An 18,359-nucleotide genomic window follows, 5' to 3' on the forward strand; every position below is an offset into this window, starting at 1 on the left:
ACTACATTTGCAATCTTCCATTGCAATTTTGACATTTCTATTTTGACTCATTTGATCAAATTCCATTACTTATCTACATTAGTTAACATGAACTAACGAGGAAAAATAATTCTAAAGCATTTATTAATCTTAGTTAATGTTAATTTCAACATTTACTAATCAGTTGTTAAAGTCAAATGTCACCTGATTTGATATGAACGGTTGTGTTTTTAACTAACCTAAACAAAGATTAATAAAAAATGTAACAAATGTATTGCTCATTTTTAGTAAATGTTAATTAATGCATTAACAAATGGACCTTACTGTAAAGTGTTATCATTAAAACATTTTTACACAAAACTATTCACAACAACTATATGTATTTCCAAAATGATTACTGAATCTTGCACTGTAAAAAGTGTTAACCTGCAAATGTTACTTGACTTAACTCATATAAATGTATACATTTTTATATTTAGGTTGATTCAGTAATACTAAATAACATTTTTGTATTTGCAACCAGTTAAAACCAGTTAATTTCGATGTTACCATTTTATTTTCAGTGTGCAAAGTAAGCCATGTTGCAACAATCACATAATGTTTAAAACGTCTATCATTGGGTGCTGTTTCATTCAGTTCACTCAGTGCATCCTGTGCAGTACACAGTGTGTAGTAAGTTGTAGTATGTAACACAATCCACATTGCTGTATGCAAGAAATGTGCCTTGCTTTACTGGAATAATCTAGAACACATCCCAACCCATATATTGGCCAGTATCCTGTCAGAAAAATGCACCTGTGCTCCACTTTTTACACTGTGAGCAGAGTACAGTTAACCGTGCCATTAGGGTGATAAAGCAAGTCGTATGGCAACCCAGATGTCACACTACAATATGGATGAATACAATGATGTATCCACACCTGTTCTTATACTGCTGTGATTTAATGCATGAAGCCCTGGGTTTGTCTTTACACAGATCTGTACATGAGAAGAAATTATAAAGCCTATTTTTAAGACGATATATTTTTTGCACTGTGACATTTTTGTGACAGTTAAGTGCATACACCCTCAAAAAAAATCTCATTACCGTAATACTTTTTATCCCCTGTAAAGCAAAACAAGAAAAAATATTGTAAGTACATCATGGTATTATTTATTGTACTGCTTTTTCTTTTTCTTTTTTCTGACAAAAAGAAAAACATTAACACTTTACGTAAAGCCTTTATGTATAATGCATTATATAGGTATTCATAATGTACATTATGCATTATCTTTTCATAAATCATTGTAACCAAAGTTAAAAATGCATTATACTATTTGCAGATTCCTTGCGACTTCTCAAAATGTATGTTTGTCATCTGTTTTAATGCATTATACTTTCTAAAGGCGTAACATAAGCATTATAATGTATTATAACTGTGGTTACAATTATTCATGAAACCATATAATGCATTATAATGTCCGTTACAAGGCATAATTAATGCATTAAAAATACTTTTATAATGCATTACATATAAAGACTTTAAGTGTTACCGAAAAACCTATTATATTTTATTATATTAATATATGTATACTACAAACCCGATTCCAAAAAAGTTGGGACACTGTACAAATTGTGAATAAAAAAGGAATACAATGATGTGGAAGTTTCAAATTTCAATATTTTATTCAGAATACAACATAGATGACATATCAAATGTTTAAACTGAGAAAATGTATCATTTTAAGGGAAAAATAAGTTGATTTTAAATTTCATGGCATCAACACATCTCAAAAAAGTTGGGACAAGGCCATGTTTACCACTGTGTGGCATCCCCTCTTCTTTTTATAACAGTCTGCAAACGTCTGGGGACTGAGGAGACAAGTTGCTCAAGTTTAGGAATAGGAATGTTGTCCCATTCTTGTCTAATACAGGCTTCTAGTTGCTCAACTGTCTTAGGTCTTCTTTGTCGCATCTTCCTCTTTATGATGCACCAAATGTTTTCTATGGGTGAAAGATCTGCACTGCAGGCTGGCCATTTCAGTACCCGGATCCTTCTTCTACGCAGCCATGATGTTGTAATTGATGCAGTATGTGGTCTGGCATTGTCATGTGGGAAAATGCAAGGTCTTCCCTGAAAGAGACGACGTCTGGATGGGAGCATATGTTGTTCTAGAACTTGGATATACCTTTCAGCATTGATGGTGCCTTTCCAGATGTGTAAGCTGCCCATGCCACACGCACTCATGCAACCCCATACCATCAGAGATGCAGGCTTCTGAACTGAGCGCTGATAACAACTTGGGTTGTCCTTGTCCTCTTTAGTCCGGATGACATGGCGTCCCAGTTTTCCAAAAAGATCTTAAAATTTTGATTCGTCTGACCACAGAACAGTTTTCCACTTTGCCACAGTCCATTTTAAATGAGCCTTGGCCCAGAAAAAATGCCTGCGCTTCTGGATCATGTTTAGATATGGCTACTTTTTTGACCTATAGAGTTTTAGCCAGCAACGGCGAATGGCACGGTGGATTGTGTTCACCGACAATGTTTTCTGGAAGTATTCCTGAGCCCCTGTTGTGATTTCCATTACAGTAGCATTCCTGTATGTGATGCAGTGCCGTCTAAGGGCCCGAAGATCACGGGCATCCAGTATGGTTTTCCGGCCTTGACCCTTACGCACAGAGATTGTTCCAGATTCTCTGAATCTTTGGATGATATTATGCACTGTAGATGATGATAACTTCAAACTCCTTGCAATTTTTCTCTGAGAAACTCCTTTCTGATATTGCTCCACTATTTTTCACCGCAGCATTGGGGGAATTGGTGATCCTCAGCCCATCTTGACTTCTGAGAGACACTGCCACTCTGAGAGGCTCTTTTTATACCCAATCATGTTGCCAATTGACCTAATAAGTTGCAAATTGGTCCTCCAGCTGTTCCTTATATGTACATTTAACTTTTCCGGCCTCTTATTGCTACCTGTCCCAACTTTTTTGGAATGTGTAGCTCTCATGAAATCCAAAATGAGCCAATATTTGGCATGACATTTCAAAATGTCTCACTTTCAGCATTTGATATGTTATCTATATTCTATTGTGAATAAAATATAAGTTTATGAGATTTGTAAATTATTGCATTCCTTTTTTATTCACAATTTGTACAGTGTCCCAACTTTTTTGTAGTATGATTAGTATGATACATATGATATTATATATATATATATATATGCAATTATGTACAAAATTAGTACAAATACATACACCTCACAACAAATATAAAAAGGAGGAAAATATACAAAAAAAAAATTATAAAACAATTAATTAACCAAATTAAAGTGACATAGTGCCTCATAAGTCTTTTTTGCTTTTAATATTGTGTAAAGTAGCACCGTATCGTTTAATTTCTTTTATAAAGTGTTCACAATTTGGCTTAGCTTCAGCCCATTTCTTTGCATGAATATATTTTCATGTAAATAATTAGTTGTATAAGAAAAGGTATCAATGGTATCATGTACAAAAGCAAATATAACATTATACAATTCAATTTGTGTTAATGTCCCAAACAACATATGATATTATATATGCAATTATGTACAAAATTAGTACAAATACATACACCTCACAACAAATATAAAAAGGAGGAAAATATACAAAAAAAAAAATTATAAAACAATTAATTAACCAAATTAAAGTGACATAGTGCCTCATAAGTCTTTTTTGCTTTTAATATTGTGTAAAGTAGCACCGTATCGTTTAATTTCTTTTATAAAGTGTTCACAATTTGGCTTAGCTTTAGCCCATTTCTTTACATGAATATATTTTCATGTAAATAATTAGTTGTATAAGAAAAAGTTATCAATGGTATCATGTACAAAAGCAAATATAACATTATACAATTCAATTTGTGTTAATGTTCCAAACAACATATGATATTATATATGCAATTATGTAAAAAATTAGTACAAATACATACACCTCACAACAAATATAAAAAGGAGGAAAATATACAAAAAAAAAAATTATAAAACAATTAATTAACCAAATTAAAGTGACATAGTGCCTCATAAGTCTTTTTTGCTTTTAATATTGTGTAAAGTAGCACCGTATCGTTTAATTTCTTTTATAAAGTGTTCACAATTTGGCTTAGCTTTAGCCCATTTCTTTACATGAATATATTTTCATGTAAATAATTAGTTGTATAAGAAAAAGTTATCAATGGTATCATGTACAAAAGCAAATATAACATTATACAATTCAATTTGTGTTAATGTTCCAAACAACATATGATATTATATATGCAATTATGTAAAAAATTAGTACAAATACATACACCTCACAACAAATATAAAAAGGAGGAAAATATACAAAAAAAAAAATTATAAAACAATTAATTAACCAAATTAAAGTGACATAGTGCCTCATAAGTCTTTTTTGCTTTTAATATTGTGTAAAGTAGCACCGTATCGTTTAATTTCTTTTATAAAGTGTTCACAATTTGGCTTAGCTTTAGCCCATTTCTTTACATGAATATATTTTCATGTAAATAATTAGTTGTATAAGAAAAAGGTATCAATGGTATCATGTACAAAAGCAAATATAACATTACACAATTCAATTTGTATTAATGTCCCAAACAACATTTCATATTATATATGACACCTAATGTATGACAGTAATGAGAACCAGTCCGGCTCCGACGTCACGATGACGTCACCGCGCAGACTGTGATGGCGGATGTTGGCGAGATCGACACGATGAAGCACTTCCATGGAGGTTTTGAGAAAATCGACAAAGAAATGAGCCGTTATCCGCACTGCATCGTCTGGACACCCATTCCGGTTCTGACGTGAGTAGCGACCGGAGATGTTCTGACGGATCACGTGCGGAACACAAACACATTCTGACAGGAAGCGCGCGCTACTGTCATTATTGCTGTCAGCGCGTTCTGTCATATTGTTCTCGACTGTTGTGTTGCAGTGCTTTTAAGTACGCAAGTGTAAAGCCTGAATTGAGCTCCTATAATCCTCACATATCTATGGAACCCCATTTCTGCCACATACGAAATAATCTTGCCTTTGTAAAAGTCAATCACAGTCATGCCTCGTTTAAAAAAGTCGAAATTATAAGATCAAAAGTGGAAATTATGACCAGTGCTGGGTAGTAACTGATTACATGTAATCTGATTCCAAAATGTAAGTACTTGAATTAAGATTATATATACTCGTAATCAGACTACAGTTACTATTTTATTGATTACATGATTACATTACATTCTCACAATGGCAGTAAATGATTCATAATTCATTGATTCTCCCTACTTCTTTTTTTATCTTTTACATTTTTCTTTCTATAAAAGCCTACTGCTTGTATACATTCAGAAGCTCTTCCAGGTTTGTGTAATTACACACACTGACCAGTCATTAGTCATGTGACTATCACTGAAAACTGAGACCCAGGCATTTGATCGCTGGATTTACAGAAATCGTTTCACTTTTAAGAAGTGTTTTCTTAACATTGAAACATTGCATATCGAATCAACTCCTGACGAACACATTAATTATTATTTGAATTATAAAGTCACGTCATTTCATAATTACATGCAGTTCCTGGATTCCCCAATTTTTTTGACAGCTGAACCTCTTTGACCTTATATATTTACTTGAAGTACACCCTGAGATTTTAAGTCAATATGTTAGGTCAATAATAATAAATAAAATTAAGTTTACGGTTCTCTGATGTCATTAATGGTCACATGACATGCAGATAAACAAATAAAATCCTTTTTAGTAAGTGTTTTATTTTGATTGTTTTTATTTTAAATTTATTATTATTATTATTATTATTATTATTAATTTGATTTTTTTTTTAATTAATTACTTAATAGCTTTTCATTAAACTCACAAACTCCCTGAATGGAGCTCCTATAATCCTGGTACCAGGATAATAATGCACGATCACCAGTTCGGGAAATCCTGATGTAATATAATATTTAATGCACTTAATGTTGTTCATAACAAAGAATGGAATACAACCCGAATTCCGGAAATGTTGGGAAGTTTTTTAAATTTGAATAAAATGAAAACTAAAAGACTTTCAAATCACATGAGCCAATATTTTATTCACAATAGAACATAGATAACATAACAAATTTTACACTTTTATCCACTAAATGAGCTTATTTCAAATTTAATGCCTGCTACAGGTCTCAAAAAAGTTGGCACGGGGGCAACAAATGGCTGAAAAAGCAAGAAATTTTGAAAAGATTCAGCTGGGAGAACATCTAGCAACTAATTAAGTTAATTGATATCAGGTCTGTAACATGATCAGCTATAAAAGGGATGTCTTAGAGAGGCAGAGTCTCTCAGAAGTAAAGATGGGCAGAGCTGTGAAAGAGTGTGTAATAAGATTGTGGAATACTTTAAAAACAATGTTCCTCAACGTCAAACTGCAGAGGCTTTGCAAATCTCATCATCTACAGTGCATAACATCATCAAAAGATTCAGAGAAACTGGAGAAATCTCTGTGCGTAAGGGACAAGGCCGAAGACCTTTATTGGATGCCCGTGGTCTTCGGGCCCTCAGACGACACTGCATCACTCATCGGCATGATTGTGTCAATGACATTACTAAATGGGCCCAGGAATACTTCCAGAAACCACTGTCAATAAACACAATCCGCCGTGCCATCTGCAGATGCCAACTAAAGCTCTATCAAGCTCTCAAAACATGCCCCCGTCCCAACTATTTTGAGACCTGTAGCAGGCATCAAATTTGAAATGAGCTCATTTTGTGCATAAAATTGTACAATTTCTCAGTTTAAACATTTGTTATGTTATCTGTGTTCTATTGTGAATAAAATATCAGCTCATGTGATTTGAAAGTCTTTTAGTTTTCATTTTATTCAAATAATAAAAAAATGTCCCAACATTTCCAGAATTCGGGTTGTATATTTTCTTTTTTCTTTGTATTTTTATATCAAAATGGTACAAGATTATCCAATTCAAATCAATGTGATACACGAGTTAGGTCAAAAGTAATCTAAAAGTAATCAAAAAGTATTCAGACTATATTACCATAAATGTGTAAAGTAATGGATTATGCTACTAACTACATTTTTTGTCATGTAATTTGGAATCAGTAACCGACTACCCAGCAGCACTGATTATGACATACACTAAATCGAATTATGACATTTAAAAAAGTCGAAATTCTCACATAAAAGTCTAAAATGTTATAATTATGACTTAGTATGTCATAATTTTTATCTCATTATTATTTGGTATTTCATAATTATAGCATGAAAAAGTCAAAATGGTTAGTATTTCATAATTTTGACTTCATAAGTTGGACTTTTTATGTCAATTATGATTTACCATAGCATGATTTTTTAAATGGGCTTCCATACTTATCTGTATTTTATTAAAGAAACATTCTAGAAAACTGCAAATATACACACTGGTCCGAGGAGGATTTCTGTGTTGATGTGAGGATCCACTGGTTGGTTTTGTTGTGTCTCTGCAGCTGGTTTCTGCCATTCATTGGGCACATGGGCATATGTACATCAACTGGTGTGATCAGGGATTTTGCTGGCCCTTACTTCGTTTCAGTGAGTTTGTTTCTGATGATTCAGCTGATTTTAGCATGACTGCACTGATGCACTAATTACTTTCATTTATATTTCACACAGGAGGACAACATGGCGTTTGGAAAACCAACAAAGTGAGTTTAAAACTCTAGTGAATGTGATAGAGAGGAGTCATTATCATCTGCACATATGAGACATAAACATTGGAAAAAGATTTGGTCCTTATAAAGTAAAAGAAAAATCTTTCAAACTAATTAATACATTATTTTTCCTCCTATTTTTTTCTTATTTATTTTTTTTCTGTCATAAGCAAAAAAATGTTACCTATTTTTTCCCCTCTGTATTATGTTGACAATTGGTGTATTGTTACATTATTATACACAAAAACTGTGTATTAAAAACATGCCAAATCTGTATTTATTGCATTAATTAAAAAAAAAAAAGTTAAAATAGTGTGTTACTGATTCGATACTTGTTTTTTTCAGGTACTGGAAGCTGGATAAGAATAAAGTGTACGGCGGTGGAGCAAACGCCTGGGATGTGGCCGTGCACGAGGCATCTGAGGAATACAAAACTAGAATGGTCAGATCTCTACTGTAATACATTCTTGTTATGTTGTGAATGACATGTCATTTGAGACCTGATTTTATGGTCAAATGTGAGCTGGAGTTGTTTTCATGAGATTAACCTATTTACACAATCCCTTATTGTTCAATAGAGTGGTGGAATTATGACGTCACTTTGTAGGCCAATCGGCAGTTAGCATCACGCTGGTTCCCTCGATTATCTCAAAAAATAAGCTCTGTGATCAACAAAAGTTTATGATACTTACACGTTCAACGTCACCAACACTAAGCTTCCTACAACTCTTTCAGTCTTTATCTAAAAACATTTTCCCTGAAAGTTTGAGTTAGAATAGTTTGTAAGAGTGCATAACTAGGATGTAAAATCGAACTGAGCGAACTGTTCAGCGTGATGACGTTTAATGTCGCCGACAGCCTCTGTAGTCCCATTTAGCCACTTGTTAGCAACCATCATTTTCGAGACATATAACAGCTTAAAAAATCACAAGTAGGTTAATACTGATGTATTTTATGTCGTAGAATAAAACATGAAAATATCTTGAGCTCGTGTTCACCAGGGACCTTATTTCAGTCATTTAATCAAAATCCCATTCAAAAAACCCATTGACTTTGGGACAACGGAACCAGAAATGCTAACTCACTTCCAGGTTTTGGCCTACAAAAATGTGTCTTTTATATATATATATATGTGTATATATATAGTGCTCAGCGTAAATGAGTTTACCCCCTTTGAAAAGTAACATTTTAAACAATATCTCAATGAACATAAAAACAATTTCCAAAATGTTGACAAGACTAAGTTTAATATAACATCTGTTTAACTTATAACACAAACATAGCGACTTCCTAATCTCTGTTTTGACATTCTTTTCCATTTTGTTTGTTTGTGACGTCTTCACCGCACTGCAGCACAATCTGTGTTGTGATAACTGCCACTCTCATGTTGCCATGGCTCTGAACCTCATGCGCTATGACAACTGCTCCTCGTGGAACATGGTCAATCTCTGCTTACTGTCCTTCATCCACAGCAAACATGTCAGGTGAGATGCAGGACTTTCAGTCAGCGGGAAATGTAAATTCACCCTATCTGTTTTCTAAATGCATTCTAAATGCATATGAACAATTCATCTATTTGTTTGTTTGTTTTTGTTTACTCAAAAAATCTCATAACTGGATCTTCCAGTGAAATGACAGCAGGGTTGCCAGATTTTCACAACAAAACCTGCCCAATTGCTACTCAAAACTAGCCCAATCCTGTTTTGGGGGGGGTCCTCTCGGTAAAAATCGCATTACAGGGTTTGAAATCCGCATTTTTGCCAAGTTCCCCTGGTAAAATTTGCTTTCCAGGGGCTAAATATCATGTTCAACATGCGGACATGAAAAACAACCCGTGGCAACAGTGTTAAAGTAGCACAATTTCAAAGGAAAACTGCGGACTTGGCAACACTGAATGACAGTCTTCTCTCTATTAACGTATGCTGGTCTTCTCCAATCATTTAGTCCTCTTAAACTCCGCCCCTTTCTTACAATCCACTGCAAACTCGCATTCAGATCCGCCTCCACTTTTGAGTGCCACACCCACATTTCAACACCCAGTCAACGAGCGATGCATAGAACCAAGTCCCGCCCTACAAAAAATCTGTCGCTACTCCCACTTCATCACAACTTTAATTTGTGTATTAATAATGGTAAAAATATACATTATTATATTCATAGCTGTCACAACGTTTTAGGTCTAGTTTTTATTTCTTCTGATGCTTCTGAAAAGTTTAGTTTTTACGTTATCTGTGATATTTAAAACAGCGCTGTACTGATGAAGAGCGGCTGATGAGATTACAATGGCTCTGTTCTAAATGCTTAGTCGCTGTTTATTGCCTTCTGTGAGACTAAACCTCATGATGACTGATTTAATATGCTATACATAGCGCTTCTAAAACAAACCGCACGGGACACTCACAATTGATTGTGATAGTTTGATCTTAGCATGCTATTAAGTTAAATATACTCAAACACATTGCTCATGCAAGTATTTATAAGTAAATGCAGTGACGTTGCATCTGCAGTGTTGGTTGGATTGTTTCACTGAGCTCAATACATTCTGATTGCCGTCTCTGTGAAGGATTCATGCAACACTGCCATAGAATTTAGAAGTCAGTGTGTCCTTACCTTTGACTGAATGATTTATCGCAGTCGGCCGCCGTGTTTCCCCTTATATGTCATCAGTCCTCCACTGGGGCTCTCAGTGTTGTGATGTAGAGGACATCAGGACACAAAATAAGGGTTTCTGTGGAGAGAGGTGGATTGTAGGTTTTTGTGTAAGATTATCCTCAAAAATGAAAATGACTCACCCTCGTGTTGCTTCAAACCTGTGACGCTTTGACATTCTGCCTTTATATATGGGTTTGGAATGACATGAGGATGAGTAAATGATGACATAATTTATATATTTGGTAAACTAAACCCTCTAATGCTGCGTGTTTCTCTTTTTTATCTACATGAGTCGAGTCACCTTTATATAGCACGTTATACAATATAGATTAAGCAGCTTCACAGTAATAAACAGGAAAATAACCATCAGTGATGCACATTTCAATAAATATGAAGCTATAAAGCAGCTCTATAAAGCAGAAGACAATACTGTCATTATTCAGCTCAATTCAGTTCAAATTGTTCCGATAGTTTCCGTGCAGTCAGATTGATAATATTGCTGAATATTAAGTGTGTTTTAATATTAAATGTCTTTTAAATCCCAACTAAGCAAGCCAAAGGTGACATGATGCTCATTTGAAGGTCTCTGTTCCTTGTCCTGTAGCTTTGTGGGGTTCCTGAAGACCTGGCTGCCTTTCCTGATGATTTGTGGGGTTATAGTCACCATCGCCCTTGCTGTCAACCTGCGATGACGGAGGTTGGATGACAGGAGCATCAAACACGGAGAGAGATGTTGGACGGCCGTGCAGGGCACCTCAGGATCATTACGAGCCTCGGCTACAAGAAGCAAATCTGAACCTGAACTTTAATCATGCGACTGTACGACACTACATTGCTTCTGTTAGGAGATTCAGTCTGGCTGGTTGGGAATACAGAGACCTCTTTGCAGACTATTAGTACCATTGTAAATAAGTGAATTACAGGGATATTTTCCATTACTGCTTACATAAGCTTTTGCATTTGATATATTTGTAATATAATCATATCACATACATGGATGGGTCTAAATGAAACATGGCGACAATTTCCTGTCAAGACTGTTGTGAAAAGTGATTCCATAACCTATAATCAGGAAGAATATGATAATTAAGATCTAAGCATATAAACCCTCATAATTTTGTTTTGCCTCATTCTTAGAACTATTTGAATTTTATTGTGCATCAAAAATAAGTCAATTTTCAGTTATTTTAATGGATCCAGGATGTTTACAGCCGTATATTGTTTTACTCTAATGAGAGTTTGTATATTTGATTATATGTCTTCATTTATATTATATGACCAAATACAACTGTATATCCATAATGTTTGTCCTCATTTTTATACAATGACCTCAAAAAGTATTTTGGAACTTTGGGTTAGTTCACCCAAAAATGAAAATTCTGTCAATAATTACTCACCCTCATGTCGTTTCAAACCCATACACAAACACAAATTAAGATATTTTTGATGAAATCCGAGAGCTCTCTGACTCCTTCATAGACAGCAATTTAATTACCACTGTTGAGGTAATTAAAGGTACTAAAGACATCGTTAAAATACTCCACGTGACTACAGTGGTTCAACCTTAATGTTATGAAGCGACGAGAATATTTTTTTTGCGCAAAACAAAACAAAAATAATGACTTTATTCAACAAATTCGTCTCTTCCCTGTCATTCTCCTACACTGTTTACGTTGTACAGACAGTGCAACGCTTCTGTGTTGTACGTCAGAACGCCGGCTCAGTATTGGCCGACGCTGTTCACACGAGCAGCATGACACATGCATGTGATGCTGACGCAAGAGCCAGCCAATAATGAGTCTGCATTCTGACATAGAACCTGGAAGCGCTGAAAATAAACAGCGTAGGAGAATGACAGGGAAGTTGGATAAAGTCGTTTTTGTGCACAAAAAGTATTCTCGTCACTTCATAAAATTAAGGTTGAGCCACTGTAGTCACGTTGACTATTTTATCGATGTCTTTACTACTTTTCTGGACCTTGACAGTGGTAATTAAATTGCTGTCTATGGAGGAGTCAGAGAGCGCTCGGATTTCATCAAAAATATCTTAATTTGTGTTCTGAAGATGAACGAAGGTCTAACAGGTTTGGAATGACATGAGAGTGAGTGATTAATGACAGAATTTAAATTTTTTGGTGAACTATCCCTTTAAGATACACTGATCCAAATATGAAAGCAAGGATCAATTGTTGTAAGGAAAGATAGCACAAGTACAGGTTTGTCCGGTTTGAAATGCCAAAACAATAGATCTAGTGCTGGATCTTTTCTTTTTACTAGCGTCATTTTCCTTCATGATGTTTGAAGTGTTTTTACTGGATGTATGAAGTCAGTTCTCCTCAAATAGAGGAACCACATTAACTATTAACATGATCCACTAACCACAAACAACCACAAGACTGTTTTCATCTTCAACACAACATCTGTTATTTTAGCATTTCAAAGCAATCAAACTTTTTTTCTGTCAAATGTTTTGATTGTAAAGTGCGTTTGTGCATCTGCTATAACAAAGAAAGGATTTTTAGAAATCTTGGCCAACTAAAAAGTATGAACATGAAAAGTATGAGCATGTACAGCACTCAATACTTAGTTGGGGCTCCTTTTGCCTGAATTACTGCAGCAATGCTGCGTGGCATGGAGTCGATCAGTCTGTGGCACTGCTCAGGTGTTATAAGAGCCCAGGTTGCTCTGATAGTGGCCTTCAGCTGTTCTGCATTGTTGGGTCTGGCATATCGCATCTTCCTCTTCACAATACACCATAGATTTTCTATGGGGTTAAGGTCAGGCAAGTTTGCTGGCCAATTAAGAACAGGGATACCATGGTCCTTAAACCAGGTACTGGTAGCTTTGGCACTGTGTGCAGGTGCCAAGTCCTGTTGGAAAATGAAATCTGCATCTCCATAAAGTTGGTCAGCAGCAGGAAGCATGAAGTGCTCTAAAACTTCCTGGTATACGACTGCGTTGACCTTGGACCTCAGAAAACACAGTGGACCAACACCAGCAGATGACATGGCATCCCAAACCATCACTGACTGTGGAAACTTTACACTGGACCTCAAGCAATGTGGATTGTGTGCCTCTCCTCTCTTCCTCCAGACTCTGGGACCCTGATTTCCAAAGGAAATGCAAAATTTACTTTCATCAGAGAACATAACTTTGGACCACTCAGCAGCAGTCCAGTCCTTTTTGTCTTTAGCCCGGGCGAGACGCTTGTCTGTTGTTCAAGAGTGGCTTGACACAAGGAATGCGACAGCTGAAACCCATGTCTTGCATACGTCTGTGCGTAGTGGTTCTTGAAGCACTGACTCCAGCTGCAGTCCACTCTTTGTGAATCTCCCCCACATTTTTGAATGGGTTTTGTTTCACAATCCTTTCCAGGGTGCGGTTATCCCTATTGCTTGTACACTTTTTTCTACCACATCTTTTCCTTCCCTTCGCCTCTCTATTAATGTGCTTGGACACAGAGCTCTGTGAACAGCCAGCCTCTTTTGCAATGAACTTTTGTGTATTGGGAATTAAATGCATGACGAAGGACAGAAAGAAATCAGTGCAATTTACATAATCAGAAAGAAAAAGCTGCTCTAAAAATGTTCTTAATGATCACACTTTATATAGGTACTATCCTCAGTACTCTGAATGGATGGATGTGTTGTGGAATATATGCAGCTCCACCCACCTCTGCTTATACAGCCAAGATCAGGAGGTGTTTCTAGGTAAAACTGTTAGTAATGAGCTCCTAGAGTGAGGAGGACAGTGTCATACTACACGCGTGCTGCCTACTACAGCATGTGCACTGACACTGAAGAGCGCAGCCCGTGAAGACGGTGATCAGATGCTCCGGACTGTGAGTGTGAGAGTTTGGATGATGCCGCCGGCTGTGCCGCTGACGCTTGTCTGCGCGATGCTGTGCGTCTCCACATGCGTCGCGTTGTGTCCGCCGCGCTGCGAGTGCTCTGAAAGTCAACATACGGTGCGCTGCGCGTCTGCCGGGCTTTTCCGTATCCCAGCCGCGATCCCGAGCGACACGAGCAGCCTAATCATCACCGGAAACACGATTCCCAGACTCGATCACAGCGCGTTCAACGGACTGCAAAACGTCACCCACCTAAACCTAAGCAATAATGGGTAAGAAAAAATATGGTCAGTAAATATCTATCTATCTATCTATCTATCTATCTCTCTGTCTGTCTGTCTGTCTGTCTATCTGTCTGTCTGTCTGTCTGTCACTTTGTCTATCTGTCTGTCGATCAATCTATCTGTCCATCTTGTCTGTCGCTCTATCTATCTGACTATCTGTCTGTCTGTCCATCTTGTCTGTCTATCTGTCTGTCGATCGATCTATCTGTCGCTCTGTCTTTCTATCTATCTGTCCATCTTGTCTGTCACTCTATCTGTCTGTCCATCGATCTGTCTATCTGTCGCTCTATCTATCTGTCCATCTTGTCTGTCACACTATCTATCTATCTATCTATCTATCTTGTCTGTCACTCTATCTATCTGACTATCTGTCTGTCTGTTACTTTGTCTGTCTATCGATCTATCTGTCGCTCTGTCTTTCTATCTATCTATCTGTCCATCTTGTCTGTCACTCTATCTATGTATCTGTCTGTCCATCTTGTCTGTCACTCTCTGTCTGTCGATCGATCTATCTATGCATCTGTCTGTCCATCTTGTCTGTCACTCTATCTGTCTGTCGATCGATCTATCTGTCGCTCTATCTGTCCATCTTGTCTGTCACACTATCTATCTATCTATCTATCTATCTATCTATCTATCTACTTGTCTCTCGATCAATCTCTCTATTTATCTATCTATTCTGACAGTAATTTAGTCATGTGCTCTTTCTTTTTTGTGTATTCCACCATTTAAAATCCTCTTAAAATGCATTAAAAAAATTAAAATCCATTGAAAAACTTTTTCCATTCTTTGTCAGCATTATGGAGGTTGGATCGCATGCATTCTCTTCTCTGCACATGCTGCGTTCTCTAATCCTGAACGACAACCAGCTGGTGCTCATCCATCCAGAGGCGTTCTCCGTGCCTGGAAGCCCCCTGCAGGAGCTCATCCTCCGCTCGTCTCTCTACAACTACACATCTCTGACTGACCTCATCACCGCCCTGCGCTGGGGCGAGCTCACAAATCTGCTGCGCCTCGACCTGTCGGGCAACCGCCTTGTCCTCTTACCCCCGGGGATGTTCGCTCCTCTGCCGAACCTGCAGCATCTCCATCTAAACAACAACTCTCTGGTGGCCGTCTACAACAGCACTTTCTCTGGTATTGATCAACTTTTGGAGCTGGACTTGACCAGAAATGCGTTTAGAACTATCAACGATGAGGGTCTTCACGAGTTGGAGCGACTCGGTCGGGTCCATCTGCTGTTGGGTCAGAATCCTTACGTGTGCACGTGTGAAGCGCAAGAGTTTGCGAACTGGCTAAATAGTTCAAAGGTCAGGGTGGGCGATGCGGACAAGCTGTATTGCGAGTTCCCCGCAGCGCTGCGTGACGTGTCTTTGCGCGTTCTCAGTGCACAGGCATTGGGGTGTTACGGTAAGCCGTACGAAGAGATTATCGACTTGTCCCTACATACTTCCTACGTGTTCCTTGGATTAGTGCTGGGATTCGTTGGCATGGTCTTTCTACTTGTCGTCTACCTCAACAGAAAGGGTATCAAGAAATGGATCACAGACATACATGAAGCATGCCGAGATGTGCTGGAGGGGTATCATTACCGTTATGAAATTGACTCTGACCCACGACTGGGGCGTGTTCCAAACATTAACCAGGGTCGGCCTCGAAATGACCCGCATTTGGGGCACATCCCTTCTGACGCCCGTATCACACAGATGCCGTCGGATGTGACTCTATAACTGGACTGCAAATTGCTGCACAATGAACCCATTTTTTATAGAAATGTTTATAGGTATTATGTCCTGATATTTCAGTCTGTAGCAAAGTGGAAAAATCAAGGAAAATCATTTGTCATTGAGACTAGTGGTCAGCAGATATTATTAACTAGAGAGATGGCTGGCTGATGGCTTATGTAATGCCAATTTATGCATGATGTAGGCTAATACAATATATATTTATTATATACAATATATATTTGACCAGTGCAATATGAGTCAGCGCAATTTTTGGTCTGTTTTCCACCAGGAGAAATTGTAAAAAATTGCAAAATTGCAAAAAATGCTGGGTTAAAAAAACAAAAAAACAAGTTGGGTTGAAAATGGACAAACCCAGCGGTTGGGTAAAATGTTTGCCCAACCTGCTGGGCAGTTTTATTTAACCCAAGTACTGTTTAAACAATAATAATCAAAAGGTAAACATTTATTAATAAGCAATTTAATAAATGTTTATTGTTTCATTATTATTGAATAATGTTCATTTATTAAGCATATTAATGTTCATTTCCAACATACTTTGGGTTCATTTTAAGCAAGCAATACAGTAATTTTTTAAACAATAGATGAGTTAAATAAAACTACCCAGGAGGTTGGGCAAACATTTAACCCAACTGCTGGGTTAAAACTACCCAAGCCCCAACTGGGTTTGTCCAATTTCAACCCAACTTGGGTTGTTTTAAACCCAGCATTTTTTAGAGTGTATGTTTTATCTACTAGAGACTGAATTTGTGAATGTGTAGGATTTCACTAGCATTAACCGACATGGACTAAAAGCCACAAAACACATGTACATCTATATGCTGAAATTATAACTTTTTCACAATATTTACTAAAATATCTGAAAACTGTATTATCCATTGACTGTTGATTATCAGCCAGTTTTAATGAGCTCAAAACACCACCTGATTTATCAGTCTATTGTTGTCTTTCCAAACTTTCTAAGGTTTATAAGGAGACCTGAAGATGCACTGAATGACTTCTCATGTGCATCTAACCCTATCTGACTGAATTATACTCTCCATTATATTTCATAACCTATGCAGCAGATTGAAACGCTGCTCTCCATCACATTATGTGGTGCGGCCCACAGCATTCGCTGCTAGATTGCGTCCTCAATATTTCGCTACGGTTGAGGAAAGGAGGGAAATGAAGGGGTGTATTGGGGGAAAATGGGGCACAATGAAGGATTTGGAGTCTAATGTTCCCTGCGAGCACATAGTGAATCTTTCGTGTGCATGTGTGCTTGCTAGAGCTTGGAACTAATGACTGCAATTGATCAAGACCAGACAGCCCATATTAATCTGTGTCTCCACTTTTGGCAAAGCAGTATATTACAGCATGTTTGGGGGAAAAAACTTCACCCCTGGTGTGTGTGCATACACAGTTATAGCATAATATTAAAACGTTGTCCACTCAAAGGAAACTAAAATGCTTCTGTTGCTATGTGAAACAGTGTCAGTGAATCTGTAGTTCTCATTTAGAGCATTTATTATAGCCTATATGCATCATTCCACAGAGAATACTTTATACTTTTCATAAATGTACTATTATTTGGAGTTCCCACTGCTTTTGACCAATCAATTTCCATGACATTTTTAGTCATTCATGATTATTTGACAAGGATTTTTAAAAGCCATCTTCTCAGGAGGGAATTCTTTACAGCTGAGCATAACCAGAAACTCAAAATTTATATAACTTTTTAAGATTTCTATTTGGTTTTTTTTTTTTTTAGATCTGGGAATCACGATTTTAAAATTTCCTGATATTTCCAGAATTTCAATGACCATGGGAATTCTTTCATTCGGGACCTGTTTCAACGCCCAGGAACACATTTTCCATTTCTTTTCTAATATTGTTGAAATTGCATATTTATTTTTATTTGAATAGACTGCTACATTTATTTAAGATACTGTAAAAACATCACATTTAGATAAACACTGCATGACCCCAATGCAAATAATGGATTTTAGATCAAGAGAACTTCTTAAAAAAAATAACCTGTTACAAATGTATTTTTGAGTTTGGTACATAACAAATACCTCAGAGTTATAGTCAAGAATGAATGACAACTGTAACATCATGAAGTGAATGTTTGAATTGTTTTTATTATTATAAGAACATACACA

General features: G+C 36.7%; 2 protein-coding genes across 3 annotated transcripts; both read left to right on the forward strand.

Moving 5' to 3' along the window:
- The first annotated feature begins 4,637 nt into the window (after window positions 1–4,637).
- tmem222a (transmembrane protein 222a) lies at window positions 4,638–11,636 on the forward strand. Its single transcript, XM_051866598.1, has 6 exons — window positions 4,638–4,804; window positions 7,479–7,563; window positions 7,645–7,676; window positions 8,028–8,124; window positions 9,036–9,166; window positions 10,939–11,636. The coding sequence occupies exons 1-6, from the start codon at window positions 4,686–4,688 to the stop codon at window positions 11,024–11,026; spliced, it is 552 nt and encodes a 183-aa protein (XP_051722558.1). The 5' UTR covers window positions 4,638–4,685; the 3' UTR covers window positions 11,027–11,636.
- A 2,397-nt stretch (window positions 11,637–14,033) lies between these two features.
- tpbgl (trophoblast glycoprotein-like) lies at window positions 14,034–18,133 on the forward strand. Of its 2 annotated transcripts, none has more exons than XM_051866594.1 (2): window positions 14,034–14,455; window positions 15,264–18,133. In XM_051866594.1, the coding sequence occupies exons 1-2, from the start codon at window positions 14,163–14,165 to the stop codon at window positions 16,195–16,197; spliced, it is 1,227 nt and encodes a 408-aa protein (XP_051722554.1). In that variant the 5' UTR covers window positions 14,034–14,162; the 3' UTR covers window positions 16,198–18,133. The 2 variants fall into 2 exon arrangements, with proteins under 2 accessions (XP_051722554.1, XP_051722555.1); XM_051866595.1 differs by having other exon boundaries at window positions 14,040–14,470.
- The last annotated feature ends 226 nt before the right edge of the window (window positions 18,134–18,359 follow it).

Source organism: Ctenopharyngodon idella, chromosome 16, assembly GCF_019924925.1.
Source record: "Ctenopharyngodon idella isolate HZGC_01 chromosome 16, HZGC01, whole genome shotgun sequence".
In the NCBI taxonomy this organism is placed as follows: Eukaryota; Metazoa; Chordata; class Actinopteri; order Cypriniformes; family Xenocyprididae; genus Ctenopharyngodon; species Ctenopharyngodon idella.